General features: G+C 44.3%; 2 protein-coding genes across 3 annotated transcripts; one reads left to right on the top strand and one right to left on the bottom strand.

The window, feature by feature from the left end:
- Nucleotides 1–204: 204 nt before the first annotated feature.
- PEX10 (peroxisomal biogenesis factor 10) lies at nt 205–11,134 on the top strand. 2 transcript variants are annotated; one of them, XR_014567432.1, is made up of 7 exons: nt 205–398; nt 1,759–1,839; nt 1,964–2,370; nt 3,180–3,355; nt 4,356–4,491; nt 5,626–5,765; nt 10,900–11,134. XR_014567432.1 is itself a non-coding variant. In XM_083752786.1 (6 exons), exons 1-6 carry the CDS (start codon nt 206–208, stop codon nt 5,692–5,694), a joined length of 1,062 nt encoding a protein of 353 aa, XP_083608912.1. In that variant the 5' UTR covers nt 205; the 3' UTR covers nt 5,695–7,677. The 2 variants fall into 2 exon arrangements, 1 of the variants encoding a protein (XP_083608912.1); XM_083752786.1 differs by lacking the exon at nt 10,900–11,134 and having other exon boundaries at nt 5,626–7,677.
- On the bottom strand, nt 8,671–22,173 carry RER1 (retention in endoplasmic reticulum sorting receptor 1). Its single transcript, XM_083752882.1, has 7 exons — nt 21,954–22,173; nt 14,499–14,584; nt 13,740–13,844; nt 12,173–12,272; nt 10,759–10,837; nt 9,928–10,063; nt 8,671–8,828 (listed from the first exon to the last, which is right to left on the bottom strand). The coding sequence occupies exons 2-7, from the start codon at nt 14,577–14,579 to the stop codon at nt 8,739–8,741; spliced, it is 591 nt and encodes a 196-aa protein (XP_083609008.1). The 5' UTR covers nt 14,580–14,584; nt 21,954–22,173; the 3' UTR covers nt 8,671–8,738.
- Nucleotides 22,174–26,268: the final 4,095 nt, after the last annotated feature.

Raw genomic sequence — 26,268 nt, 5'->3', positions numbered from 1 at the left:
GTATAAATTTTACGAAATAAACAACTGAAACGCTTTTACTTTTTGAGCTATATGCTCTAAAATGCGCACGTTTTCCGAAAGGACGGCGGAATGTTCCCCTTTATCCCGGAAGATCCTCTAGTGAGCATCACTCTACACTTTCCTATCTCTCTATGCGCAACTCCAACACTCTTTCTCGTTCGTGGAGCGGCTTGACGACGTATAAATGCGTGCGCCGCGCGAAGCATCTGTTTGCGGAAGCAGCTCGGGCAGAACAGGCACCCTTCTCGCCTTTGCAACGATGTCGCCGGCAGCGGTAGAAGCCGGGCCCGCACGACTCGTTCGGTCCGCCCAGAAGGACGAGCTCTATCGAGGGGCGCTGAGGAGCGGGGCTGGGGCTGCCTTGGGGGGCCTGGCAGGTGAGGAGCCGTCATCACCCCGGGCAGAATTGCATCCTCTGAACCGCTTTGCAAGACAAGAAGCCCATATACCGGATCTTTTTCATTCTTTCTCTTTCTTTCTTTCTTTCTTTCATTCATTGCGCTTCATATACCACTTTTTCCACCAAGGAACATGGTTCTCCTTCTCTCCATTTTGTCCTCACAACAACCCTGTGAGGTAGGTTAGACTAAGAGGCAGTGTCCGACCCCAAGGTCGCCCAGTGAGTTTCATTGGCTAAGGGCGGGGATTCGAACCCTGGTCTCCCACGTCCTAGTCCGAACCCCAAGCCACACTGGATACAATATCTGAGTCGTGTGTGTGTGTGTGTGTGTGTGTGTGCTAGAGAGAGAGAGAAGAGGGGTGGGGTGGGGGATGAACCTGGAAATGTAAAAAGCAGCTTTATATCAGGTCAGGGTATTGGCCCATCTAGCCCAGCATTATTAGTCATGGCTTCCCAGAGCTCTCCTGGGCTGAGATCACCGCAGGTAAGAACTGACGCTCCTTTCACCAATGGCAGGAGAAGACACCTTTGGTGAAGGCGCCAGAGGGTTCATTGGCAGAGTGCCTCAGCTTGCGTAACACAATGCCTAGTTTAACTGTCGAACTCGCTGCTGCAGGAGGCAGTGATGGCCACCACCCTGGATGGCTTTAAAAAGGAATAGGCAAATTCATGGAGGAGAAAGCCATATGAAGGCTACTGGTCATAATGGCTGCCTCTACAGTCTGAGGCAGTAATGCCTCTGAATACAAGCTGCTGGCAATTACAGGAAGGAATTGTGCCCAGGTCCCGCTTACGGGTTTGCCACTGAGGTATCTGGTGGCCACTCTGAGAATGGGATCCTGGACTAGATGAGTCATTGACCTGATTTAGCAGGCTCTTCTGTTCTTTTATTGATGGATAAAGGTGATTGAGACTTGAGAGAGGACCGTATCAATAGTCTGTGATCTGAAAATTGCAAACATCTTTGCTTATCCTGCAACCATTGAGTTACAGTGCATATCTTGCATACAATCTAGCTTGAAGTGTAAATTATCTTTGCTTCTTGCATTGCTAGTGTGGGTATACAGTATGTGCCTGTGGATTACACTTCATGCATCTGTTTACTCCACAAAAGCTTATGCCATAACGTTCTACCTCTCTAGAAGTTGTATCTGCACAAAAGACACTGGTTACTTTGTAAATCTCGGTTCTTAATTTTTTAACTTTTGTAATGTTTTATTATTTGACCTATGAAAATGGTGTAATTTCTTTTTCAACTCATATTGAAGTCAAATTATTTGGCGGGGCATCTCTGTTCACTTTGTTCTCTAACACTGTCATTTGCTCTGGCTCTCTAGGTGCTAGAATTTGGTTGGAGTGGCAGAAGGAAATTGAGCTGTTTGCTGATATAGCATATTTCACACTCACAACCCTTTCAGGTATTTCACCCCCTAAATTGTTCTGTGCTTGGTGCTCTGACTAAATGTGCTGCCATTTTACGCTTAACATTAAACTGATCAGATTTTCTGGATTGCCATCTGTGTTTTTTAAAATATTATTTAGGTTACCAAACTCTTGGTGAAGAGTATGTCAATATTATCCAAGTAGACCCATCACGGAAGAGAGTTCCTTCAGTACTTCGACGGGCGGTCCTGATTTCTTTGCACACTGTCTTCCCTTACTTGTTAGACAAAGGATTAGTACACCTGGAACATGAACTGCAGACAGAACCCGATGAGATGAGGACTTTGCAAAGCAGACATTTGCGTGGATTGTGGGGAAGGACTTTCTTGTGGCGTTGGTTACAGAAATGGCTTGGCAGATTAACAGAGCAGCAGAGGAAGATGCTCTGTCAGGTTGTCCATTTTCTCAGGCAAGGCATTCCACTCCTTCGTAGGCTGCACCTGGCCATCTTCTATATGAATGGCATTTTCTACCACCTATCTAAAAGGATGGCAGGGATCACATATGTAAGTAGAAAGTATTTGATAGCCCTTTGATGTTCTGTGTGCAATACACTAAAATCCCATATTTCGGCACTGTTTACTGTGGGCAGCTCTCATTTCCATCCCTGGCATTGGGACAGGAGTGGGGAATAGCAAACGGAACCAAGGGGTATATCCAATGCTGGTCATTCCCAAAGTATACGTACTGAGATTAAGGGACCCAAGTTAGTTATAGTCAGTAATTTCAGATGGGTCTCTCCTGCATAGGACTTGGTCTGATAGAACCTTAAGTTTGGGCTGCCATCCAGTTTCTGTCTCTCAGCACCCTGATTTTCTGTTACTTGTTAACACTGCCACATGTACAACAGGAATATAATGAAGACTAGGAATCCACTCTATCCCTAAATATCTATGGTGCCATATTACTTCTTTGTATGGATCCCCTCCTTGTGGTCAATTTGGAATCGTATGTATTGCCATAGCTCAGGGATGTGGAGCCTGTGACCCTTTAGAAGCTGCTTGGCTACAACTCCCTGTCATCCCTGACCACTGGCCATGCTTGCTGGGGCTGATGAGAGATGGGAGTTCAACATCTGGAGAACCATAGGTTCCCACTGCTGTTCTAGAGGAGAGCTACTGTCACCAATACCAGCATGGTATTCTGTGCTGTATGCAGTTCAAGATTCAGAAGTCAAGTGGGCTGGTTTCCATTCTTTCTAAACAAAATCTGTACTTCAAATAGCCATCACACTGCAGTTCTCTAGGTTCCTCCACAGATCACACAAAATGCATAAATATCAAGTGGTGGTTTTGTGTCTCCCCCCCCCCCCCAGCTGCGCTATGCGGGATTAGATGGAGACAACCAGCATGTTCGGTCAAGTTACAGGCTTCTTGGGATCCTTTCAGTGCTGCACCTGGCACTAACAGTTGGTATCCACACATACAGCTTCCAACAGAGGCAGAGGGCAAGACAAGAATGGAAGGTGCACCGTAACCTCTCCTACCCAAGGTACGCTAGTGACATTTTGCTTACCAGATGCTTACAGGGGGTGGCGTAGATGCCTGGGAGCCTCAGGCCTGGGGATCAAATATTCAGGTCCCTCTCTGGCTGTCAAAATTGTGCCCAGGCTACAGCCTTCACTGGTGCTGCTTTGCACCCAGTGTTAATGTATGTATTTGTTCATACACCTTTGCCTGTGTCCCTATGCACCACTGGCCCACAGCCCTTGGAAAGTAGCCTTGAAGGGAACGCGGCCTGCAGCATGAAAAAGGTTCCTGCCAATGTTCTTGAACTATGTAGTATTAGCTGGAATGAAGAGTGGGGGCGCATGCAGTGGCATCTGAGCTGTGTTCAAAAACCTAGATTGACTTAATATTGTGCTTGACAATCAACAGGTGTTAAGAATGGCTAAAACTGTGTCCTGGCATCAAAACTGGGTAACAAACTCAGTGTGTAATTGATCTGGTTAAAATGAATTGTGTAATTTGAATGGGTTGGTTATATTGTGCTTGCAAACACTGGGCTTTCAGTACATGGAATTCTCGGTACGTAAATGGCAGAGGGTGATATATGGAGGGGAAAGGAAAAAGGAGAACCAAAAAACCAAGAACAGTATGCCTACCCCTACCTTGGAAAAATAACTCTTGTTGGGTGGCTTTGCGTCTTGTTGGAACTTGCTAAGTAACTTTGAAGATCATTTCCCCACACCTTTATTTTTAGGCAGAAAGCAGTACTACCCAGGAACAGCAGTCAAAAGTATGAGGGCTAGGAGCATAATCCTTTTTTAAAAAATGGGTGCAAATGTTTACTCAAGAGTAGATGACCTGAATGTTAGTAACGTCACTTTCTTTCATGTCTATTCTGAGTAGGACTAGCATTGGCTATAACCCTGTTAAAAAGCTAAGTTTCTCCTGATGGTGTCATATGCTAGAACCTTGGCAGCAGAAGCATCATCTCCCTTGGGACATTAACCTGAAGAGCACTTGTGCCTGACTTTGTCCTCCCTCAGAACCCAGCCTGAGGAGAAGTTCCTTGGCCGAAGCTCTCGCTGCATTCTGTGCTTAGAAGAACGCCGCCATGCTACAGCCACTCCGTGTGGACACCTCTTCTGCTGGGAATGCATCACTGAGTGGTGCAACACCAAGGTAAACACAGACCCCCTCCTAGGCTGCTGAACTCTTAAAACAAAAGCCAAGTCCTGTCAGGTTTCCTTTTCGCAGTGGAAATGAGAGCTGTAGGAAAAGACAAGCCAAAGAAATGGGTCCCCTGAAATAGCTCCTTGGTTTAATTCTTACCAATGTCTTACCAAATGAGGAAACTGCATGTGATTTGAGTTATCAACTTTCAATTCTAGCAGGTGTCAATACAGTGGTGCCCCGCAAGACGAATGCCTCGCAAGATGAAAAACCCGCTAGACGACAGGGTTTTCCGTTTTTGGAGGCGCTTCGCTAAACGAATTTCTCTATGGGGTTGCTTCGCAAGACGAAAAAATCTTGCGAGTTCCCGCATTTTTTTTCTGCTTTTTTCCGCCCTTTCCCTAAGCGCTAAGCCGCTTATCAGCTGTTCCGCTGATAAGCCGCTTCTCAGCTGATCGCTAAAAGCCGCTAGACCGCTAATAGTGCTAATCCGCTAAGCTGTCAATGGGCTTGCTTTGCAAGACGAAAAAACCGCTAGACGAAGAAAATCGCGGAACGGATTAATTTCGTCTTGCGAGGCACCACTGTATGCACTTGCATTATCTGAGTCTAGTTGATAATCTGTTAAGACAATTCCTTAATTCGGGGATGAGGAGCCTGATGTCTTCCAGATGTTGTTGGGAGTCCAGCAGCCCCAGCCAACATGGCCAATAGTCAGGGATAATGGGAGCTGCAGTTCAACAGATGGACTCAAAATGACTAGACTGAGGGTTAGTTCCTATTAGTTTTTAAGAACTGGTTTACTGTTGTAGAATTGACTCTAGCACCTCAAACTCTTCATTGATATCACATTGCAATGAAGGGCAGGTTAGAAATGTTTTAAATAGCAGCTCTAGATACCACAGCATGTAGCTCTTCTGCACTTCCACAGCATCTACACAATCCTGTCTATAAATATAGCTCTATGCCTGTAAGAGTTTTACATACCATCAAAAGCCCCTGGTACTGAGGGAAGGCCCGTGGTTCCATTTGTAGAGAACTTAGGGTGTGCAAACAGGTAACTGTCAGGAAAAGCTAGCTGGAAAAAGACTTACAAACTGAGTACTGGGAGATGTTAAGATATTTATTTTTCCCCTCTTGCAGGCTGAGTGCCCACTGTGCAGAGAGAAATTCCATCCGCAGAAGCTGATTTATCTGCAACACTATCGATAACAGCCACTTGTGCGGCTGTTAGATTGCAAAGTGTTAGGCACCAACAAAAATACTACAGCTTTTGACCAAGTGTAAGACTTTATTTTGATATTATGATATTAAATTGCTGTGATAAAACTGAGCAGCTTAACACTTGAGTTGCTCTGCCTGTACAAGGAGATACGAACTTGTCATCTTACAAAACAAACTTCTGGTGTTGATCCTCTTTCTTTGTAGAACAAAGCACACAAATCTACCTAAATTCTGGTATAACCCTTTTAAGCATTGGCAGGCATCTGCTAGACCTACCAGTAGTGTTCTCATGACACTGTAACTCGTTGACATTGATGAAGCTGAAATTTTTTTTGGGGGGGGGTCCGGATAAAAGAAAGTACTTCACACAGCACAAAGTTAAAACTTTGGAATTTGATCCCCAAAGAGGCAGTGATGGCCAGCAATTTGGGTCGCTTTAAAAAAGAATTAAGACAAATTCATGGGGGATAAGGCTATCAATGGCTACTAGCCACAATGCTTATATTCTGCCTCTGTGAGTGGAGGCAGTATGTTTCTCAATACCAGTTACTGGAAAATGGAGGGGAGCGTGCACTTTGCCTTCAGGTCCTGCTTACAGGCCTCCCAGAGGCATCTGGTTGGCCCCTGAGAGCAGAATGCTGGACTTGATGGGTCTATGACCTGATTCAGCCGGGCTATTCTTATGGGAAACTACATTCTCTGAGAGGTAGTAGCTTAATAAGAACATTTTACGATTCCAAAAGATACTAGGGCATGCATATGGAAATTAATTTTGAGTTTGTGTGCTGCTAAAATCCCCTATGCCTAATAAACTAGAGCTGTTGGTTAGTTTTTTTAAACTATAAAGCTGAAGTTCTAAGTTGGAAAGAGCGCCCAACAGTGCAGCGACTGTCAGAAATTCAGTTTGGCAGAGATTGGGGTAATCTTGTACGGTGGGTATATAAGGCAAAAGTAGCCAATAGAGTGCCTCTACCGGCTGTTGCTGGACCATCCCCCATCAGGCCTGGCATGCATGGCTAATAGTCAGAGAGGAAGGGAGTTGTGGACCAACAACACCTGTAGGACTACTGGTTTGCCACCCTTGGCAGAAGGAATATACAGTAGAAGCTGCACCACACAGCTAGAGCTGGTGTGAACACGTTTCCACATAGGGGAGGGTATGTGTCTGCCCTTCTACACTGTGACGTTTTAGTCCTAGAGTAATGCAGTTGAGGTCTGATAGAGGAGAGCATGAATTAACCTCTGACAAATTTACTTAGTCTACTTTTCTAGCTACTGCCCCAGCTCCATACCATTTTATTAACACATATACTAACAGATATTAAAGCCCAACTGATATCACTGGAACTTGCTTCTATGCACAGTGGTAAGGATCAGGATTATTCATTGCAATTTTCTTCTGTAATACCTCTGGTCCCTTGTACAATATTTTTCATAGTATTGTTTAGAAATGTAAACAGATCCCCCTATGAATGACTTCTAAGAACATTGGGGTGTGAGGGCAACACAGATTTTTTTCCATACTGCTGAAAGTGGAGCGATCCAATTCACATGGCACAGGATATTTTACACTTATCACAAGTCCGCCCAATACAAAGTGAAAATTTCCTTTTAGACTGCATCATGAGCAGCTATGGTTTGCACAGTAATGCAAAGGACTGTTTTCGAACAGCTAGAGTTCAAATACATTATTCCAAAATATTTAAATAGAATGGGTTGCATCCAATGTTAATGCTACTCTGAGTAGACCCACTGAAATTAGTAGACTTAAGTTACTCACACCCATTATTTTCAAGGTTCTGTTCTACATAGTACGTTTAGAGAAAAAGGAAGAAATGTTAACACTTAGTACCTTACGTTGGTTGTTATAAAGACTACTGAACCCAAGAAAGGGACACTGTCTTTTAATAAAGTTTGGAATTTTAAAAAGTCACTTAATAAAATTGTTTATAGCTGTATCACATTGAAAAAGTTTTACATGCAGATCATTTATTTCTATATTTTTCTCCATAGAAAATTAAAAGCTGTGTTAAAACCCACAAAGTCTCGGTCTGCCATGGCCGGTGTATATGTACCTTGGGGAAAGCTACATGAAGCAAACTTAAAAAGTTTTTTTAAGTATCAAATAAAACGTGTCAAAATACTCTCCACATAATATTTTTTTATAAATTTAATTCCAGACCTCCAGCAAACCCTGGCCCCCAAAAACATGATTAAGAATAATAGTGAGCCATTATGAAAGAGCCAAAAAGAAATCAGCCTTTCCACCATAAATGCTAAATCAATTAATTCCTTTTCTACTTTGAAAATAAAAAACTCAAGGTAGGCTTATTTCAACGTTCACAAGTTTTCCTCTTAAGTAATATCACCAGAGGTCCTGTAAACAGCCTGTTAGTCAAAACCTGGGACATTACAAAGCAGAAAACATTATCACCGTGTCTCATCTTCCTCTGTGGATGCACAAAGCATTTCAACAATGTACCAGGATGCATTCTGGACTAGATCAACACAAAGGACCCAAAAATAAATAAATACAGTTGTGGGAACTCCCCTGTTCCACACTAGGCTATACTTTTGTGAGGAGGGGGCTTGAAATGAATGTTCTACCTTCTCTTATTACTCTGTCTTGCTAAATGTGCACCAGAAACTTGTGAAATTGCCACTCAAATCCTGCACTTCAAAGGAGCTGGAACCAGTAGCGTGTACTTCCTATGAGATGTTTTGAGAACATGGGATGACTCCTGTTGTGCAACAACAGAAAGGGGGGGGCAGAAGCAGCCCTTGGACATAACTTATATCCAAAGAATAACAAGATGATATGGCTGATATTCTCTTGCTGGGGGGGGGGGGAGGGGACGGGGAGCCTGACGCTCAATAAACTGCAGGGGGCGGGGGGAGAAATACAACTTCTTAGTCCCCACCCTCGTTATTACTGATGACTTGGTATGAAGGAAAGAGGCATCATTACAATGGCTCAAAACTGGACTTTTAATTGTAATGAAGGGAGTTGGTCAGCAGGCTCAGTATAATTTCTAGCTAGCAAAGGTCTTCCCCACATCTTCCTTCCCTTTGTATTTCCTCTTGCCGTGTGTGAAGGGTATATATCGATATTTTATCATATGCTGCAACAGAAGGGAAAGAAAAACACAGGCTTTTAGAACACACCCATGGCACTCCCCTCTGCCCACTCCGTCTCAAACACCTGAATGTGCTCATGTGTTTGAACAGCAGCGGCTATCTTTTTTGGAGGAACTTAGGGCTGTGGACAACGCTTTGTGGGCCACATATCAAAAGTGGGTGTGACCAAAGAACAATGAGTTGTACCAATACCCATCTTACCTAAAGTAGATCCATTGAAGCTAATGGACACGACTAACTTAGGTTCATTAATTTCAATGGCTCTACTCTTAAAGGTAAAGGGTAAAGGGACCCCTGACCGTTAGGTCTAGTCGCAGCACTCTGGGGTTGCAGCACTTATCTCACTTTACTAGCCGAGGGAGCCGGCATACAGCTTCCGGGCCATGTGGCCAGCATGACTAAGCCACTTCTGGCGAACCAGAGCAGCACACGGAAACGCCATTTACCTTCCTGCCGGAGCGGTACCTATTTATCTACTTGCACTTTGATGTGCTTTTGAACTGCTAAGTTGGCAGGAGCAGGGACCGAGCAACGGGAGCTCACCCCATTGCGGGGATTTGAACCGCCGACCTTCCAATCGGCAAGCCCTAGGCTCTGTGGTTTAGACCACAGCACCACCCATGCCCCATTGGCTCTACTCTTAGTAATACTTAATTGGATACAACCCACTTATTTTTTTAAAAAAATTAAGGCCTTGGGGGGGGGGCATCACTATCAAGAGGGGGAGCCTATGGGAGCAATTAGCATTTTCTTTTAAAAGCTGGATATCCACTAAAATGTTTTTTGCGTTCAAATATCACAGCAGGGGATCCAAAGAAGTCATTTTTTTCCTTTTTAAAAAATGATGCTTTTGGAAGGAGGTCACATTGGGAACAGCCCCCAGACTACCCTCATCAGTGTTAGACAAAGCCTCAAACTCTACTCCAACTATGGGGGTCTTAAAAAAAAAAACCACCACCACTAGCAATTTTTGAGCTACAACATAGCCAGTGATATTGCCATTATGTTGGGGCAATCCCTCCCTCTCTCATGTTTAGGAGAATCCACAACCTGGAAAAAAGAACGACTTGGTTAGATTCTTACCTTGATTTGCCTTTTCATTGTGATGCAGAAAAGCATAATGAAGTACATCACAAGAATTGGCCAAAAAACTGGAACATTGAAAGCCTCAAAGAATGTACATGTCATTGCGACAAGGATGCCTTTAGTAGCAGAGTGCCTTAGAAGGAAAAGATAGTTGCAGTTAGGTTGACTGTGTACTGAAATTCTTTTAAGGACATTAATGCCCAATTCACATACCATTCCTGATCTCCAGCATTCTCCCCACCACTTCCTGGTTTTCCCTGACCAGTTTGCTGTGACACCTGAATCTGCACTTCATGGTTAGTGCTAACGTCTGCTTATGATGCCTTAAGAGGCAGAAAAGATGATTCTATCACTTCCGCAGAGGGACCAGCTGTCTTTGGACCCTTCTTGTAGCTGTCACCTAGCAGTAGCCATTTCATCAGGCTAGCTGAACTGTTTCCATTTCAGCTGGTCTAACCTAGGTTTAATACCCGAGTTTGCAGCTTTTCCTCCCTGCCCCCTTTCCTCCATTCCTCCTTCTGTGATTTATGTTATGGTTAAGACTAAGGCTCAATGCAATACTGATGGATATTTGGACTTGTGACGCCTGAGTTGAGCCTTCAAATCAAGCATACCTATCATGTGGAAGAGGTGGCTAATACTGAAAAGGCACTAGAAGGCCAGAGATTTGGGGGAGGTGGCAACTGGGCAACTGTTAAGTACACAGTGTAAGGAAGGAGGCACAAGCTTGAGGCCAAAGAGAAGGCATACCTATGAGAGGCAGGAGAACAGGAAAGACGAAGGATCAGGGACTTGAATCCTTTTGCATTGCTATTAAAACGTACTCACCAGAATTTGAACTCTGGCAGCCTTCGAATGAAGGGCCGAAACTCCTCATTTTGTTTTGTAGGTAATGAAGGACCCTCATCTGAGAAGAGGAGGAAATGCAAAGTCTTAGGAACTGCTTTCTTCTGCATTTAACTCTTGCAGGTTCAACCCTTGGCATGCCCAATTAACAAAGGTCAGTAGCAGATGTTTGGAGAGGCCTCTGCCGGAGAACTTGGACCGGCGCTGCCAATCAGGTTAGACAATACTGCACTCAATGGACAGCCTTATCTGATGTAAGGAGGCTCCCTCTGTTACTACTACCATACTTAGAGCAGGTATGAATGACTGTGCTAGAGACAAATCACCCATTAAAAGTGTACAAGGAAACAAAAAATTATTAACAGGTGATCAAAGGGCTGTTACGTGCAAGAGAAATTGCAGCACAGATCTCCACAAAGTATGAAATGTGAAAGCAATTTCATTCCAGTCTCAATTGGAGTGGAGGTCTTTTAATCCACAGGAAAGTGAAGGAAGTAATACAAAATCAGGGATTCTAACTCTGACTCTGTCAAAACTCTGTCAGCATTTCTAATACATCATTTATATGTTTATCCTAGGATCTAAAAACGAAATCACTCAGCTCCTAGAAGGTGTCATATTCAGTTATGTGCCATGCAATCCACAGGATGTGACTGGCACTGGTTGAACTCTTACATTCAAACCTTACAGGAGTCAGTTGTTCTTGCTATGAAAATCCACACAGGGCCACAAGCAAACATACAGTGTTATAACACTACAAAAGACACTGTTTTCTGTGGGATAATTGGGAGTCTGTCCACTCAATAAAGTTGAGAAGTGGTTGGCACTCCACACTAAAGTCCAGCATTCTTCGTACCCATAGATAGCAGGTGCAACTTAAAACATACTAAGCTGTGCCTAAATCCCCAATATGTTCTAGGTGTTTGTGTTTGTGTGTGTGTGTGTGTGTGTGTGTGTGTGTGTGTGTGCATGTGTGTACACCTATCAGGTTTAGCATGCTTTTCTCAGAGTGGACAAGCAGAAACCTCCAAGCCTCTCCATCTGATTCTCAGGACTCTCCCCAAGCTACATTGCTGATCAGCCCTGCTTTGCACACACACCCTGCCCGCCTTGTGTGTTTTTGCCAGACTGGAATGTGTCCTTGAAGCCTTCTGATGCTTCGTTCTTGCCTGGATGAAGCATAACTAATGCAATGTGAGTGCGTACAGAAACTAGCCTGTTATGGAAAAGGTGAAATAGACATTTGTTGTTCTCCCAACTTTTGCCTATAGCCCTGCCAAGCACTGGCATGTGGTCCTCAGGCTGAAAAGGCTTCCCCACATCTGATATATAATAAGTTCATGCGACAACCAACACCCGCGCAAGAGAAAAGCAGGGCTAGTGACGTTCTTTATACCTGAGTCCTCCATTAGAGAGGGATCTACCTTTGGCGACAAGAAAGCTATGAAAAGGTTTAGGTGGTAGATGCCCAAGGCATATGTCACGATGTACCAACCCTAGGAAGGGGAAGGAAGAAGAAAATGTCAAATGAGGACATGGCTCTAAGTACAGAAACACACCTACCTACACAAAACTGCTTGCGCACAATCTGCAATACTTGACTATATGAGGGGGTTGTTGGGGGTAGCCAACATAGTGCTCCCCAAATATTGTCAACTATAACCCTTATCAGCCCCAGCCAGCATGGGGGCTGTAGTCCAAAAGAAATCTGGGGGGCACCGTGTTGGCTAGTCTGAAATGGTAGGGCTCAGCAATACATAGTAAATGAATAATGTAAATCATATCCAGAGCAAATGAGGATTGGGTACCTGTCTGTCCATCCCCCTGATGCTGTTCCTACCACACCCAGTAAACGTGACCAATGATCAAAGGTGTTTGAAGCTGCCTAAATCAACTAGAAGCAATGAATAAAGCATACTAAGAAAACAGCATAAGAGCAAAAGGGAAATAAGGAGAGATAAAAGAGTAGCAGGATATTTAGGGGGGGTGGCAGAGATCTTAATAAAGTAGGAGCAAATAAAGATGCAAGTGTGTGGGGAACGAATGTAATGAACAAGCACACCCTGAGCCTGAAGATTTCCCAATGTAGATGCATCTTAAGGCTAAACTGGAGGGGCTCAAAAGCAATCCAAACAGAAATCTGCTATTCTCCTATGGTGCTTGTTCCTCCACTTTGTTACAGTCGGATGAATTTATTTTTCCCTGCAGCTTAGAGGTTTTAATCTAAACAAGGGCAAGCAGACAAACAGGGACACTGCTAAAATAAGTAATCAGAAGGTGGGGTGGGAGGGTGGCAGGAGGCCAGCTTCTCAAAATAATCTGAAATGATTCCAATGTTCCAGCTCATAAGGTGATTTTTCAATTGGCATAAATACAGATAACAATGGAACAATCTACTGGTGTAAATTTACCTACTGAGTTTGATGGCACTTGCTCCCAGGTGCATATACTGTTGCAGTAATCTGGTCCTCCAGATGTTGTTGAACTCCACCTCCCATCAACCCTTGTTAAAGTGGTCAATGCTAAGAGATGATGGGAACTGTAATCCAGCAACATCTGGAAAGCCACAGGTTCTTCAGCCCTGAAGAAAACCCTTAACACTGGTTATACCCAAACAGACACAAAAACAGAATCACAGAAGTGCTTTCAGATTACCATTTTTCCCTTACAAAAAACTAACAGGAGGTTTATTATGTTCATTATTTATCATGATAAGATACTGCTTCAATAATCAGTACAGTACTATTATCTTCTGAATCAAATATTTTTCAATGACACTCATATTAGTTCTGTGACATTTCATTTGTGCAGACAATTATCTTGCACATCACATCTCGTTAAAGGTATGTAAAGGAAGTAAAAACTGTTGCTTCCATCAAACATAAATATCTTTGAGCCAACAATAAACAGAGTGACTCCACACACATGCAGAAGGATCAGCAAATGGTGCTCAGTCCTCTTACCTGCAGTAGATAAACTCTTATCATGTAGATAAAACTTAAACCCAGCGTTGCAACCCATCGCACTGCAGTATAAGGAGTAGATTTGTCTAACCAGGACTGATAAATCTAGAGAAAATGCAGTATTAGGATATTCATCAAGTTGCTAATAATAACAGCATATCACCTTTCAAATGACTGCAAGCTATTACAAAAGCATTGTATAGCTAACAATTACAGCAGCGATCCTGTATACTGTTTAGGAAAGTTTTTAATGTTTGATGTTTTATCGTGTTTTTAATATTCTGTTGGGAGCCGGCCAGAGTGGCTGGGGGAACGCAGCTAGGTGGGCGGGGTATATTATTACTACTACTACTACTACTACTACTACAGTACAGTGTACACAGAGTTTTGGGGCTCCAGCTCCCATCGGCATTGTCAATGATCAGGGATGATGGGAGCTGTAGCCCAACAATGTTGGAGAGGGGCAAACATTTCACACATGGTCATCTCATTGAGTTCAACAGGACTCAAAAATACAGAACTATCTGCAGGACTGACTGCATGGTGAGTGCAATCTTGAATGTGCACACAGTGCAATTTGAGTGCTCCCAGTCAAGAGTTCCCCAGATACCTGATGCCTCTTCCACCGCTCCTATGGGCAAGTAGAAGGTGAGAGATCTGGCTGCAGTTCCTTTCTGTAAGTTGCAGCTTTAAACTACCCTGAGTGATAACTCCTTTGATTTTATTTATGCATCTCTCAGCCCCTGATGTGAAACTAACCTGTCCAAGTCTTGTGAAAAATCTAAAGACCACTGAAGGTTTGCCATGAATGGACTCGCCAGTACTGTCCCCTTCTGACATTGTTGCTGTGGAAACAAAAGCAAGAACATTAACGTAACTGAGCTTTGGCATAATACTCTTGTGCCAAGATTCAGGACAGATAAAAGGAAGGACTTCTTCATGCAGCGTATAGTTATTAAACTATGGAGTTTGCTCCCAGAAAGGGCAGTGATGGTCACCTACTTGGTTGACTTAAAAAGAGGATTGGAAAAATTCATGAAGGAAAAGGCTATCAGTAGCTACAAGTCACAATGGCTAAGCTCGCCCTCCGTGGTTGGAGGCAGTAATATTTCTGAATACCAGCTGCTGGAAGCCACAGGAAGGGAGAGTGCTCTTAGGTCCTGCTTGCCAGTTTCTGACAGGCACTGTGAGAACAGGCCGCTGGACTAGTGCCATCTAGGATTTTCTTACGTTCCTCCACATCTTCATCCTCCCAACAACCCTGTGCAATAGATTAGACTGAGACAGACTGTGACTGGTCCCAGGGTCACCCACTGAGTTTGATGGCTAAGTGAGGATTTGAACCCTGGTCTCCCAAGGTCCTCATCTCCCACTACACTACACCTGAATTTGTTTAATCCCCTTCTATTATTATTATTAAATTTGTGTACCACCCTTTATCTGAAGATCTCGGGGCAATTCACAGCATAAAAATGCAAAATAAAAACAAAACACGGTGGCTCTGCGGTCTGATGTACCATGTTCTGCCTGCCATTGGGGAGGAAAGATACTCAAATCTGAAATCTTTGCCTGGCTTTCATCTCCTGTTCACAACTCAGCACAATTCTGTGACACAGAGTAAGCAAGTGAGCAAAATGCAGACCTATTGGTTCTCTTGATTTATGACAGAAGGGGGAACAGCACTTTGTGCAATTCTAAGTATCTCCACAGTAGCTGCTATGCCACATCATCAAAAGGATCACTTGGTACAACTTCCTGGTTGGCCATTTCTGCGGGAGGCGGGGCTATGCTCCTCTAAGCAAGAGTGCAATTCTACTCCCAGAGCTACAGAGCAGGAGCATACAGCCACAGCATTAAGTGCTTACAGTAGGAGGAAACGGGATCAGAAAAAGCAAGAAGAGATGCCATGAAAAAAGCATAGCTCACAACAAAGGAATTGGGAGAGGTTGGCCTAAGGATAAGCAAGTAGTTAATCATTTCACCATATTAACAAGGCAATTTACAAACACTTCAAGTTGCACAGTTCTACTGAAGATACAAGGATCATAATATACTCTTAGAGCTAATGAGAGACTGTTTCCCAAGCTTAAGGGCTATGGAGGGGGGGTTACTTAAGAGGTTGCAACTATGACTCCCAAGCCCCTCCACCCCAATTAGGCGTTTAAAAAACCTGAATGAGAGACACAAGCTTTTCTTTTTTAAAAAAATCTAATTGCTATGGGGTGTGTGGAGAGGTTGGGTGCCCCTAAGGCACATCTGGCTTGCAGGCTGGGGCTTCCCTACCCGTGTGGCAGAGCAGGGGCTGACCAATATGACCAAAAATAAATCCACCCCAGCTGCTCAACATGTCATGCATATTACGTGATTTTAATAGAATTTAGACACTACCATTCAACACAAATATTTTCAGGGTGGTTTAAAACAACAATAGACAGAAGAATAAAATACGCAGTAAAACAACAAATGAAATAAAGCAGGGGGGAAAGGAGAAGGGTATAGCACAGGTTAAACTGAGGGCTTAAAAGCCCAGGAAAATATTACAAAGGTCTTTGTCTGCTGCCAAAAAGGACACTTAAGGAGGTGCCAAGGAAACTTCCCTGGGGGAGAAAATTCCACAAGCGCACAGACATCATCTAAGAACACTGGCTTTCAACTGATGGGTTCCGGAACCAACTACTGGGTTGCAGTCTAACCTAAGGTGGGTCACAACAACAGTATTGCCGCCATAAAAATACATGGTAAAAAAATTATGAAGTGGGTCCGCAAATTCATGTTTGAGTTAAAAGTGGGTCCCAGATCTGAAAAGATTTATGACTACAGAGCTGTTATTATTGGGGTTTTAATTAAATGTTTATACTACCCTTCATCCAAAGATCACAGGGTGGTTTACAATATAAAAATACAAAAATACATATCATAATAACAAACCAAAACTATACCCCTCCCTCCCCCATTTAAAAGGCCATGGATTATTTAAGTAGCCAAAGGCCTGGGAAAAGAAGAATATTTTTTGCCTAGCAACTAAAGATATGTAACAAAGACACAAGGCGAGTAGCATTCCACAAACATTCCACCTAGATGGCACCTTCCCAGTAACCACCTTGGTTTCAATGGCAGGAGCTCCAGGGTGTCATGAGGGGAAGCAGTTGGCTAATCACCTTGCTGGGTGGTCAAATACATTTTCCATCCTAGATGAAGTTAGTGGAAGGCAAAAGTTAGCTCATATCACTAGTACTATGGCATGCTGAATGAAGCAATCAGGAAACGACTCCGTAGGGATGCAAGGATTGCCCTGCTGGATTAGAGCAAAGGTCCATCTAGTCGTCCAGCACTTTGTTTCCAACAGCACACAGCCATGTGCCTCTCTTGATACTCAGAAGTTGGACACTGTCCTGAAGGCCTAATATTCAGGGCCGTATTTCCTCTGTACATGGCGGTATTGCAAATAGGTGCTACAACAAAATGTCAGTGTATCCTCACCTCCTAGCAAAAGTGCTCCTGTTTAAGGTATCGGCCACTCAGCCATCTTGTCTAGGAAACTGTAAGCAACAAAAGACTCCTATGGGGCATTCTGCTTTCCCCACACCCAACTTTGTATTTATCAGGGGTCTCCTTTATTTCTCATTGGCCCCCATTTTAGCTCAAATCCTATCAATACTTACCACCTGACTTCACTATTACAGGATGTGACCTAGGGCCAAACCAAGACATTTTGGCACCTCAGGCGGATCCCAAAATGGGTCCTCCTTTCCCACCATGGAAGAATGGGTGAGGGAAGATCTACATCAGGAGCAAGGCAGGAAGAAAGACTGACATCTGGATCTGCTGGTCCAGTGAATCCCGCCACCTGAGGCAGTCGCCTCACCTTGTCTTATGGGTGGGCTAGCCCTGGCGTGACCACTAACAGCCACGGAAATACCTCTGATTTCGCTGTGCAGTCAGCTATAATAAGCTTTCAACACACAATGCAGCTGGACTGTTTTGGTCCAGCAGGTAAGCCCTAAGTGGTCTGTAAATCACTCCAACTGATCTCCATAATGGAAAAAGGAACTCACCTATTAGCAGAGCATTACTCAATGGTAAAGCGCTTGATATGTATGCAAATGATCCCTATGAACCCCATTTCACTCCTTGGCATATCCGCTTTAAAAATTCTCAGGAAAACAGAGATGAGGGGAACTTCTGCCTGAGACCTTTGAACTGCTTTCAGGGTAGATCAATAATTATCTGACTCAGTAATAAGGTAGTTTCACATGTCTGTGTATCATCTCTGAAGGAAACACTAATTATAATAAGGGTCCCATTCATACTATCAATAAAGCACTCTTACACTAATTTAACAGTCATGGCTTCCTGCAAAGAATCCTGTAGCTTTTGGGGTTTCCTAACAACTCTCAGCACGCTAAACAAACAGCAGTTTCTACAACTCTTGGGGGGAAGTCAGGACTGTTAAAGTGGTATAGGAGTGCTTTAAATGTATGGCGTGGATGCAACCAAGGTCTTATCTGATATTAGACTTCTGGATGGCCTGGGAAACAAAGTATCAAGAATCCCAAGTGCCATAAAAGAAAAAAAGTACTGAGAAAAACCATTAAGGGGGAAACTCTATGCCGACAGTTCTAGGATTAAGCCACATTTAACTCAACAGGATTTACTTCTGAGCAGATGGGCATGGGTCCAAGGTGCCTGAAGACCAGTATCTCCCAGTAATAACTTTGTCCCTGAGTTTTTAAAAATGAATGAATCCAAAAGTGTTACAAAGGCTACAGTGCTGAAAGCACAAGAGGCCTGTTTCTCTTTTCCAGGCAGGCGTCAAGGATCAGATGCCAGCACCTTTCACACAGCAGCTACAAAACCAAAGTATTGGGCAGCAGGGAGAACAGGAACACCGCAATACAGTCCACTGCCAAAGTAACCCTCAGAGGGTTTAGCTTTATTACATTTGAATATGCTCTCTGTGGCAGCCCCCAAACAGTGAAATTCCTTCCCCACAGAGGTGTGTCTAGCATCCACATGCTGACATCACACCTCTTTACTCTAGCCTTTGACAGTGTATAGATTTGGTATATATCAGGACCCACTGTATTCTTCTGACTGCAAACTGCTTTAACTGATTTTACTATTGCATTTCTATATTGCTGTACTCTGCCCTGGGGCAATTATTGTTCAAGGCTTGGAAGAAATCCAATAAATAAATAATTAAATGATATAATATTGCTTCCCACTTTTTAAAAAAACGCAAAACTATTCACAAGCAAGCAAAAAAAAAATGTACATACAATTTGTTAAAATCCAAAAACATTAAAAACTGAATTCCAAAGGCCTTACTTTTGATACAAAACTGAATTCCAAAGGACTTACTTTGGTATACAATTTTGTTTTGCTCTGTTTTATTTTCTACACGGGTCCTATTTCTTTTATTTTCTTTTTTGTTTCTTATCTTACCCTGTGCACTTGTAATTATGTAGGTTTTTGGTTTTTTTGTATTTCATAGAATCATAAAATCATAGAGTTGGAAGAGACCACAAGGGCCATCGAGTCCAACCCCCTGGCAAGCAAGAAACACCATATAGAATCAATAAAGAATATAAAATAAAACAAGTATGGGAACGAGATCTCCTGAACATGGGCCAACTAACAATCACATGCCTTTGCAGCTTGGTTGTCACATGGTGCCCTGCTATTGGACGTGGGAAGTTTCAGGTGGAAAAAGTACCATGCCACTTCTCTGGTTGGCTGTACTGCCCCTTAAGCAGGCAGGTTAAGGAGAAACAGTGTGTAAGACCATTACAGAACTGCAGTACTTTTTCCAGCCAAGAGCATTTACTGCTAAGCTATGAGTTCAGGTATTATAATTGCTGTTTGCTTGAGGGCCATCAGGGGATAAACAAACTGCATGGCAGTTACACTTTCCCTTAACTATCTCTCTTCTGGCCACATAAAACAAGCCCATACAACCATTATGGCACCAGCAAATCTGCTCATTTCTAGCCTGGTTCCCCCATGGCAAACCAGTTGTGCAAAATGCTCACCCCACCAAAACACAAGATATTCACTTTGCTGCCAATCATTTTCTCAGAGTGAACTCTGCTCACAGTTCCCTGCTTACACTTTATGGGCCTGGACTAAGCACAAGCAATCTTGCCACAGACACAAAGTCACATAAACAGTGTTTGAAGGAGGCTGCAGTGGCAACGGTGATTGTGGGCCAAGGTGTAGAGGACCCTATGAAGGCAACATTTTGTCCACACTTTGAATGGTATTGAGCTGGGTTGAGAGAGAGAAGGAGCAGAAACTATATCTGGGATTGCGAGGAGAATTCCCACTAGGGTGAGAGGTCTTTTTCTTGGAAAAGGAGAATTAATGGGGGCTGCTACTCTTGCCCATAATTCATTTTGGTCCAGATAGACACGTTTTTGCTCCATGAGGGTTATTTTGAGTACAATTGCATAAAGAATAATCCACTGAGAATGCCAGGCTTGCTTTTTAAAGGCAAGGAAGGTCCACAAAATACAACCGGGTGTGTCCTGAATTGCTCAATGACAGTATGTCATTCGCTGTCCACACCCGGTAGTCTCATCAACCTGTTCCAGGGGAGGAGGAAAAGATTACAACTGAGCCTCAGTTCCAGGCTGATAGGTTGGCCTTAATCATCTTCATCAAACCAAGGAAGTCTCAACCTACTTGAAAAATAACACCACCTTAAAAATCCAGCTACCCAAAATGGGAGGCTTCAGTACCCCTTGTTTAAATTGTCCACACTTAACATGAAACGGTGTCGCTGCTCCTCTATCCCACATACAAGACGGAAACAGATTGTCTTAATCCCACTGTACATAGTGCAATTGGAAATACAGTGGTACCTCGGGTTACATACGCATCAGGTTACAGACTCCACTAACACAGAAATAGTACCTCGGGTTAAGAACTTTGCTTCAGGATGAGAACAGAAATCATGCTCCGGTGGCGTGGCAGCAGGAGGCCCCATTAGCTAAAGTGGTGCTTCAGGTTAAGAACAATTTCAGGTTAAGAACGGACCTCCGGAACGAATTAAGTACTTAACCCGAGGTACCACTGTAATCACCCTTAGCCCAATGACTGAGAATAGACTAGCATTTGAAGCACACATACCCCAGTTGCTATTATAGGGACAGAGGAATAAACCACCCCCAAATAATTATCACCATTTGAGTGGCAGTAAGTAGTCATATCCCACCATACATTTAAAGCACCTAACTTTGAATATTTACCCTTACAATTCCCAGCACCCTTATTTTTATTTTTTTTGGACGGTTGGGAAATCATGTACTCTAAATACACAGAGTAGATTTGACAAGTAAAACCAGAGGCTGTAGATTAAGGAGGAAAGGTGACCCTATGGCAAAGTGGGGGAGAAGGAGGAGGAATAAGAGAGGCTAGCATTTGAAAGAAAAAGAAATAAGTGTCAATGTACAGTACCAAATAAAGAACCCCTCCTCACAAGTTGGTTTTGTAGCAGAACAGTGATGTGGGTAAGGGTCCCTCTTAATAACAACAATAGTTTGACAAGTATCCTCCACCTGCCCCCCGCTGTCCCCAACTTGGCATGACGAGACCCCCCACAAGGCTGAAAAATCCCTCCTTAATAATAACTTTGCGATTACCTCTCCAAGCAGCTCCCCAACTTACTAGGGAATTTATTATATGATAATAACGATTTCACAAGGGGCCCCCTCCCAAGCCACGCCCCAGCTCCCCATAAAGCAAAACTACCCTTTGTAGTAATTTTGCAAGGATTTTCCTCAACCTCTTGGTATGGACAGGACCCCAAGGCTGAAAATCCTTACATTACATTACAATCCCCCACCACCACCAAACCAGTACCCGGTTTGTCAGACAGGGGGGGGGAAGCCCTTTATGCGTCATTATTTTTATTATTAATTATTATTATTTCTCCCCCGTGCAGCCCCTAGCTTATCGAGACCAGCCTGAAAAGCCCCGCTTTTAAGATTTGATTTCTCAAGAAGGGCCGCCTCTTCTAGCTTGCCATGGCGGGACCCCCAAGGCTGAAATTTCGTTATTTTGGAAATGGGAGGGTTAGGAAGGGGAAAAAATCCCGTTTTTCCTCCCGCGTCAGCCTTGGACCTAGAGAGCCCTCCTCCCACCCTCTCACGGAGGGCCCGGCCTCATCGCCGGGGCAACGGCGGGGCCTCGGGCCTCGCGGGGGTAACTTACAGGCCGCGCCGGGTGTCCCTCCTTCCGCTTCCCGCCCCGCCTGACCAGGCAGAGCCGCTGCCCGCGCCAACCCCTCCTCCTCCTCCGCCTCCTCCTCCTCCTGCTGCCGAGATGGCGGCAGCGCGAAGCCGACAGAAGAGCTTCCGCTACCGGGGCGAAGAGGAGGAGGAGGAGGAGATGGCGGGGGCGGAGGGTGGAAGGTGGAAGGTCGGCCGCGCCGGCCACAGGGATGCTCGCGCCTGCTCACCTGGCGGCCGCGGAGTTCAGTAGGCTTTACTCCTTAGGAAAAAGGCACAGGGGACGCAGCAGCCTCCCGGAGCCCGTTAATGATGAAAGCATGAAAACGCGCATCGCTTCGCTTCATTATTTCCTTTCCTCCGAGGAGCTCAAGGTGGCGCACGGAGTTCCTCTCCTCCTCCTCCTTATTTTAGTCACACAACAACCCCGAGAGGGAGGCTGGGCTGAGAGTGAGTGAGTGACCGGGCTCCCAAGGTCACAACTTCGTGGCTGAGTTGGGGATTTGAACTCTGGCCTCCCACCCGCAAAGGGTGTAGGGCAGTGCTTTGGCGCTCCCCACCCCGCACAGGAGTCCGAGGGGTGGGGGGCACAAAATAAAAAAGAAGAAAAAAATACAGTGCATTTTTTGAATTAGAATAAGATCTTTTATTTGATTGTTGATGTAAACCCCCAAAATGTATTTTATATAAATGGAAGTTTTTACCAATTCAATACATTTTATTTATATGCCAGATGCGAATAAAGATTCTTCTTCTCCTGGGATTGCTCTGGTTTCACGCATGGGAAACGTCCGTGTGATTCTGGAAAACCTGATGTTCTTTCAAGGTGAAATAGGAATTTCTGGTATTCCAGAGTTTTTTTTAGGGGGGGGGGGAAGGTTGCTGGTACTCGCCTTAAAGTTATTACAGTAGGTGCCACACTTTTAACATAAGGGAGGTGGGAGGTGCCGGTACTGCATACCCTTGGGTACCCCTATAAAACCCACTGAAAACCTATATTTATACAGGTACCTACTGGGGGGGGGGGGGAGCAACAGCACCAAAAGGAATTATTGTGAAAGCAAGAAATTATTTTTTTGGGGTGGGGGGATTTTATTCTCACTCAATGTGCCATATAACTCGAATCCACTCCTGCTCCTCTAGGTCTTATCCACTATGCACGTAGCAACCATTTTGCATGGCAGTTCCACTCCTGGCCCCTGCGTGCAACAGTGAAGCACACATAAGCCCACTCCACCACATTTTGTCCTGTTCTGCCCCATTTTGCCCCCACTGTTCCACCCCCTTTTCCAGCCATTTCCAGGTTGCCATGATGTGGGCATGAGCAGAGACATGTCAATTAGATGTGCATAAATCAGTTGTTGCCTATACTAAGAGGAAGTGCCCAGAAATTCATAGGGGGGAAAGACAGCAATATTTTAAGAGCTATTTGTGAGCTTCAGCCTATTGAAGTCACACCAAAGTCATGATTTGGTCTGCCATTTTGATTCAGTGTGGCGGCTGGCATCCAAACATAGATGAAGGCTGCTGCCCCCACCTTAGAAACCCTCATGCTGAATTTGGCAATGATATCACAAGAGGCATGCAAACCTATGTCCCAAACCATGTGAAATTATGCCGAAGTCCTGTTTCGGTCCACCACCTTGATTCAAAATGGCGACTGGCATCCAAAAGGCAATGAAGTCTGCCACCCCCACTATATGTCTAAAAGCATATGGTGTGACTCTGTCCTCACACTCAACAGTCCTATGACACAGATAAGATCACTGCCAAGCAGACACAGATGAGGGACTCTCCCCATTTCTCGAAACAAAATAAAAAAATTCCTTCCAGTAGCACCTTGTTGTTGTTTAGTCGTTTAGTCATGTCCGACTCTTCGTGACCCCATGAACCAGAGCACGCCAGGCACTCCATAACTCAAGAGAAGCTATGAGCTATGCTGTGCAGGGCCACCCAAGATGGACAGGTCATAGTGGAGAATTTTGACCAAACATGATCCACCTGGAGCAGGAACCAGCAAGCCACTCCAATAAAGTGGTACCTCAGGTTAAGTACTTAATTCGTTCCGGAGATCCATTCTTAACCTGAAACTGTTCTTAACCTGAAGCACCACTTTAGCTAATGGGCCCTTCTGTTGCTGCCACGCCGCCGGAGCACGATTTCTGTTCTCATCCTGAAGCAAAGTTCTTAACCTGAAGCGCTATTTCTGGGTTAGCGGAGTGTGTAACCTGAAGCGTGGGTAACCTGAAGCGTATGTAACCCAAGGTACCACTGTATCCCTGCCAATAAAACTCCACGGACAAAGACAACAGTAGCAACTTAGAGACCAACTAAATTTGTTACTGGTATGAGCTTTTGTGTGCATGCACACTTCTTCAGATACTTTCTTCAGATACCAGTATCTGAAGAAGTGTGCATGCACACGAAAGCTCATACCAATAACAGACTTAGTTGGTCTCTAAGGTGCTACTGGAAGGATTTTTTAAAAATTTTGTTTCGACTACGGCAGACCAACACAGCAACCTACCTGTAACACTCCCCATTTCTGAAACGCTAATGGCTTTATGTCCTCATACCCATTAGGCCACCCAGTTGCTCCTTTCCTCTCTCTCACCTGGGAGGGGTCCACTCTGTACCAGAGGTGCTCACTTCGGCAGCACATATACTAAATCTGGAACAGTTACAGATAGGTAGCCGTGTTGGTCTGCCATAGTCAAAACAAAAAAAAAATCCTTCCAGTAGCACCTTAGAGACCAACTAAGTTATTTCTTGGTATGAGCTTTCGTGTGCATGCTATCTGAAGACGTGTGCATGCACACGAAAGCTCATACCAAGAAATAACTTAGTTGGTCTTTAAGGTGCTACTGGAAGGAATTTTCTTTGTTTTAAAACTGGAACAATACAGAGGAGATTAGCATGACCCCTGCACATGGATGACACTACCACAGCAAGTTGTTGCCCTGTGGGGAGGGACGATACAAAAAACTATATACTGTACTACTAATTCTCAGCTATATAATTGTACCGTGCATGGTGCTACACAACCCCGACTTGACAAATAACCAATCTGTTACTAGTGCTAACAGGCACAAACCTCAGCTCTGTACTCAATGTAGCCCTGAAGGTCAGTGTAAACAAAGTTGTTGCAGTGAACCAGCGGCTCTGCTCTTCTTCTCCGCTTCATATATTTGGTATGGCTTGAAAAACTGCTCACGGGGTTGTTGTGACGACAAGCCTGATCACCATCATAATTCCCTCAGAGTAGAGACCTCTCATAACTCCTTGTTTGTAAAACACGGCGTTAGCCGTGCAACCTGTCGGTGTGGTGATGATTACACGTTGATCAACCCCCAAATACCTTTCAACACCAACCTTCTATAGCTGGGTCGAGACCTACAAGGGGGTCATGTCCTGACTGAGATTGATTTATTTTTGTTCTTATAAGTAATAATCATTAGATGTTGATCCACACTGCAACATCACACTCTGACCTGAGGGTGGTGGTGGTGTTATTTAGATGTCACAAATTATTAAGTGGCTAAGTTGCAACCAACACCAAGTGGGTCACCTCCCTACATCCAAACATCCAAAACATGTTTACAGTACTAATAAGCCTCATTAAATTCAACAAGACTTGATCTCCAAAAACGTGCATACGATTGCAGGCCTTAGGAACCCGAGTTAACTAAGTTTCCACCATAATAAACCTGCTAGTCATCAAGTCTGGAACTCCTTTAAGATTTTGCCAGGGTTAGAATTGCAGCATAAAGAAGGCTGAAGGCTGATCAGAGAATTGATGCTTTTGAATTATGGTGCTGGAGGAGACTCTTGAGAGTCCCATGGACTGCAAGAAGATCAAACCTCTCCATTCTGAAGGAAATCAGCCCTGAGTGCTCACTGGAAGAAGTGATCCTGAAGCTGAGGCTCCAATACTCTGGCCACCTCATGAGAAGAGAAGACTCCCTGGAAAAGACCCTGATGTTGGGAAAGATGGAGGGCACAAGGAGAAGGGGACGACAGAGGACGAGATGGTTGGACAGTGTTCTCGAAGCTACCAGCATGAGTTTGACCAAGCTGCGGGAGGCAGCGGAAGACAGGAGCGCTTGGCGTGCTCTGGTCCATGGGGTCACGAAGAGTCGGGCACGACTAACGACAACAACAACAGAATTGCAGCATAATTGTTTGCAGCGTTGCAGGTTAAAACCGGAATGGCTATAAAGATGGACGTGTCTATTTTGCACAGGAAATGCTTTTTACAGGCCTATCCGGTGCTCGGAAACAAGCCCCCACGATTGCAT

This window comes from Podarcis gaigeae (genome assembly GCF_964106915.1).
Source record: "Podarcis gaigeae genome assembly, chromosome: 8".
Taxonomy (NCBI): Eukaryota; Metazoa; Chordata; class Lepidosauria; order Squamata; family Lacertidae; genus Podarcis; species Podarcis gaigeae.
Note: the sequence above shows the minus strand (reverse complement) of the source record. Positions and strands in the feature narration are given on the sequence as shown.

What these genes read in the sequence shown, in the direction of transcription:
- RER1 (XM_083752882.1), bottom strand. Translation starts at nt 14,579, where the DNA reads ATGTCAGAAGGGGACAGTACTGGCGAGTCCATTCATGGCAAACCTTCA. An exon ending in CTCTCTAATGGAGGACTCAG is followed by an intron (nt 10,838 to 12,172) that starts GTATAAAGAACG and finishes TCCTCTTCTCAG; the next exon opens with ATGAGGGTCCTTCATTACCT. An exon ending in CTGCCAGAGTTCAAATTCTG is followed by an intron (nt 10,064 to 10,758) that starts GTGAGTACGTTT and finishes TTTCCTTCTAAG; the next exon opens with GCACTCTGCTACTAAAGGCA.
- PEX10 (XM_083752786.1), top strand. Translation starts at nt 206, where the DNA reads ATGCGTGCGCCGCGCGAAGCATCTGTTTGCGGAAGCAGCTCGGGCAGA. An exon ending in TGCCTTGGGGGGCCTGGCAG is followed by an intron (nt 399 to 1,758) that starts GTGAGGAGCCGT and finishes CTGGCTCTCTAG; the next exon opens with GTGCTAGAATTTGGTTGGAG. An exon ending in CTGAGTGGTGCAACACCAAG is followed by an intron (nt 4,492 to 5,625) that starts GTAAACACAGAC and finishes CCCCTCTTGCAG; the next exon opens with GCTGAGTGCCCACTGTGCAG.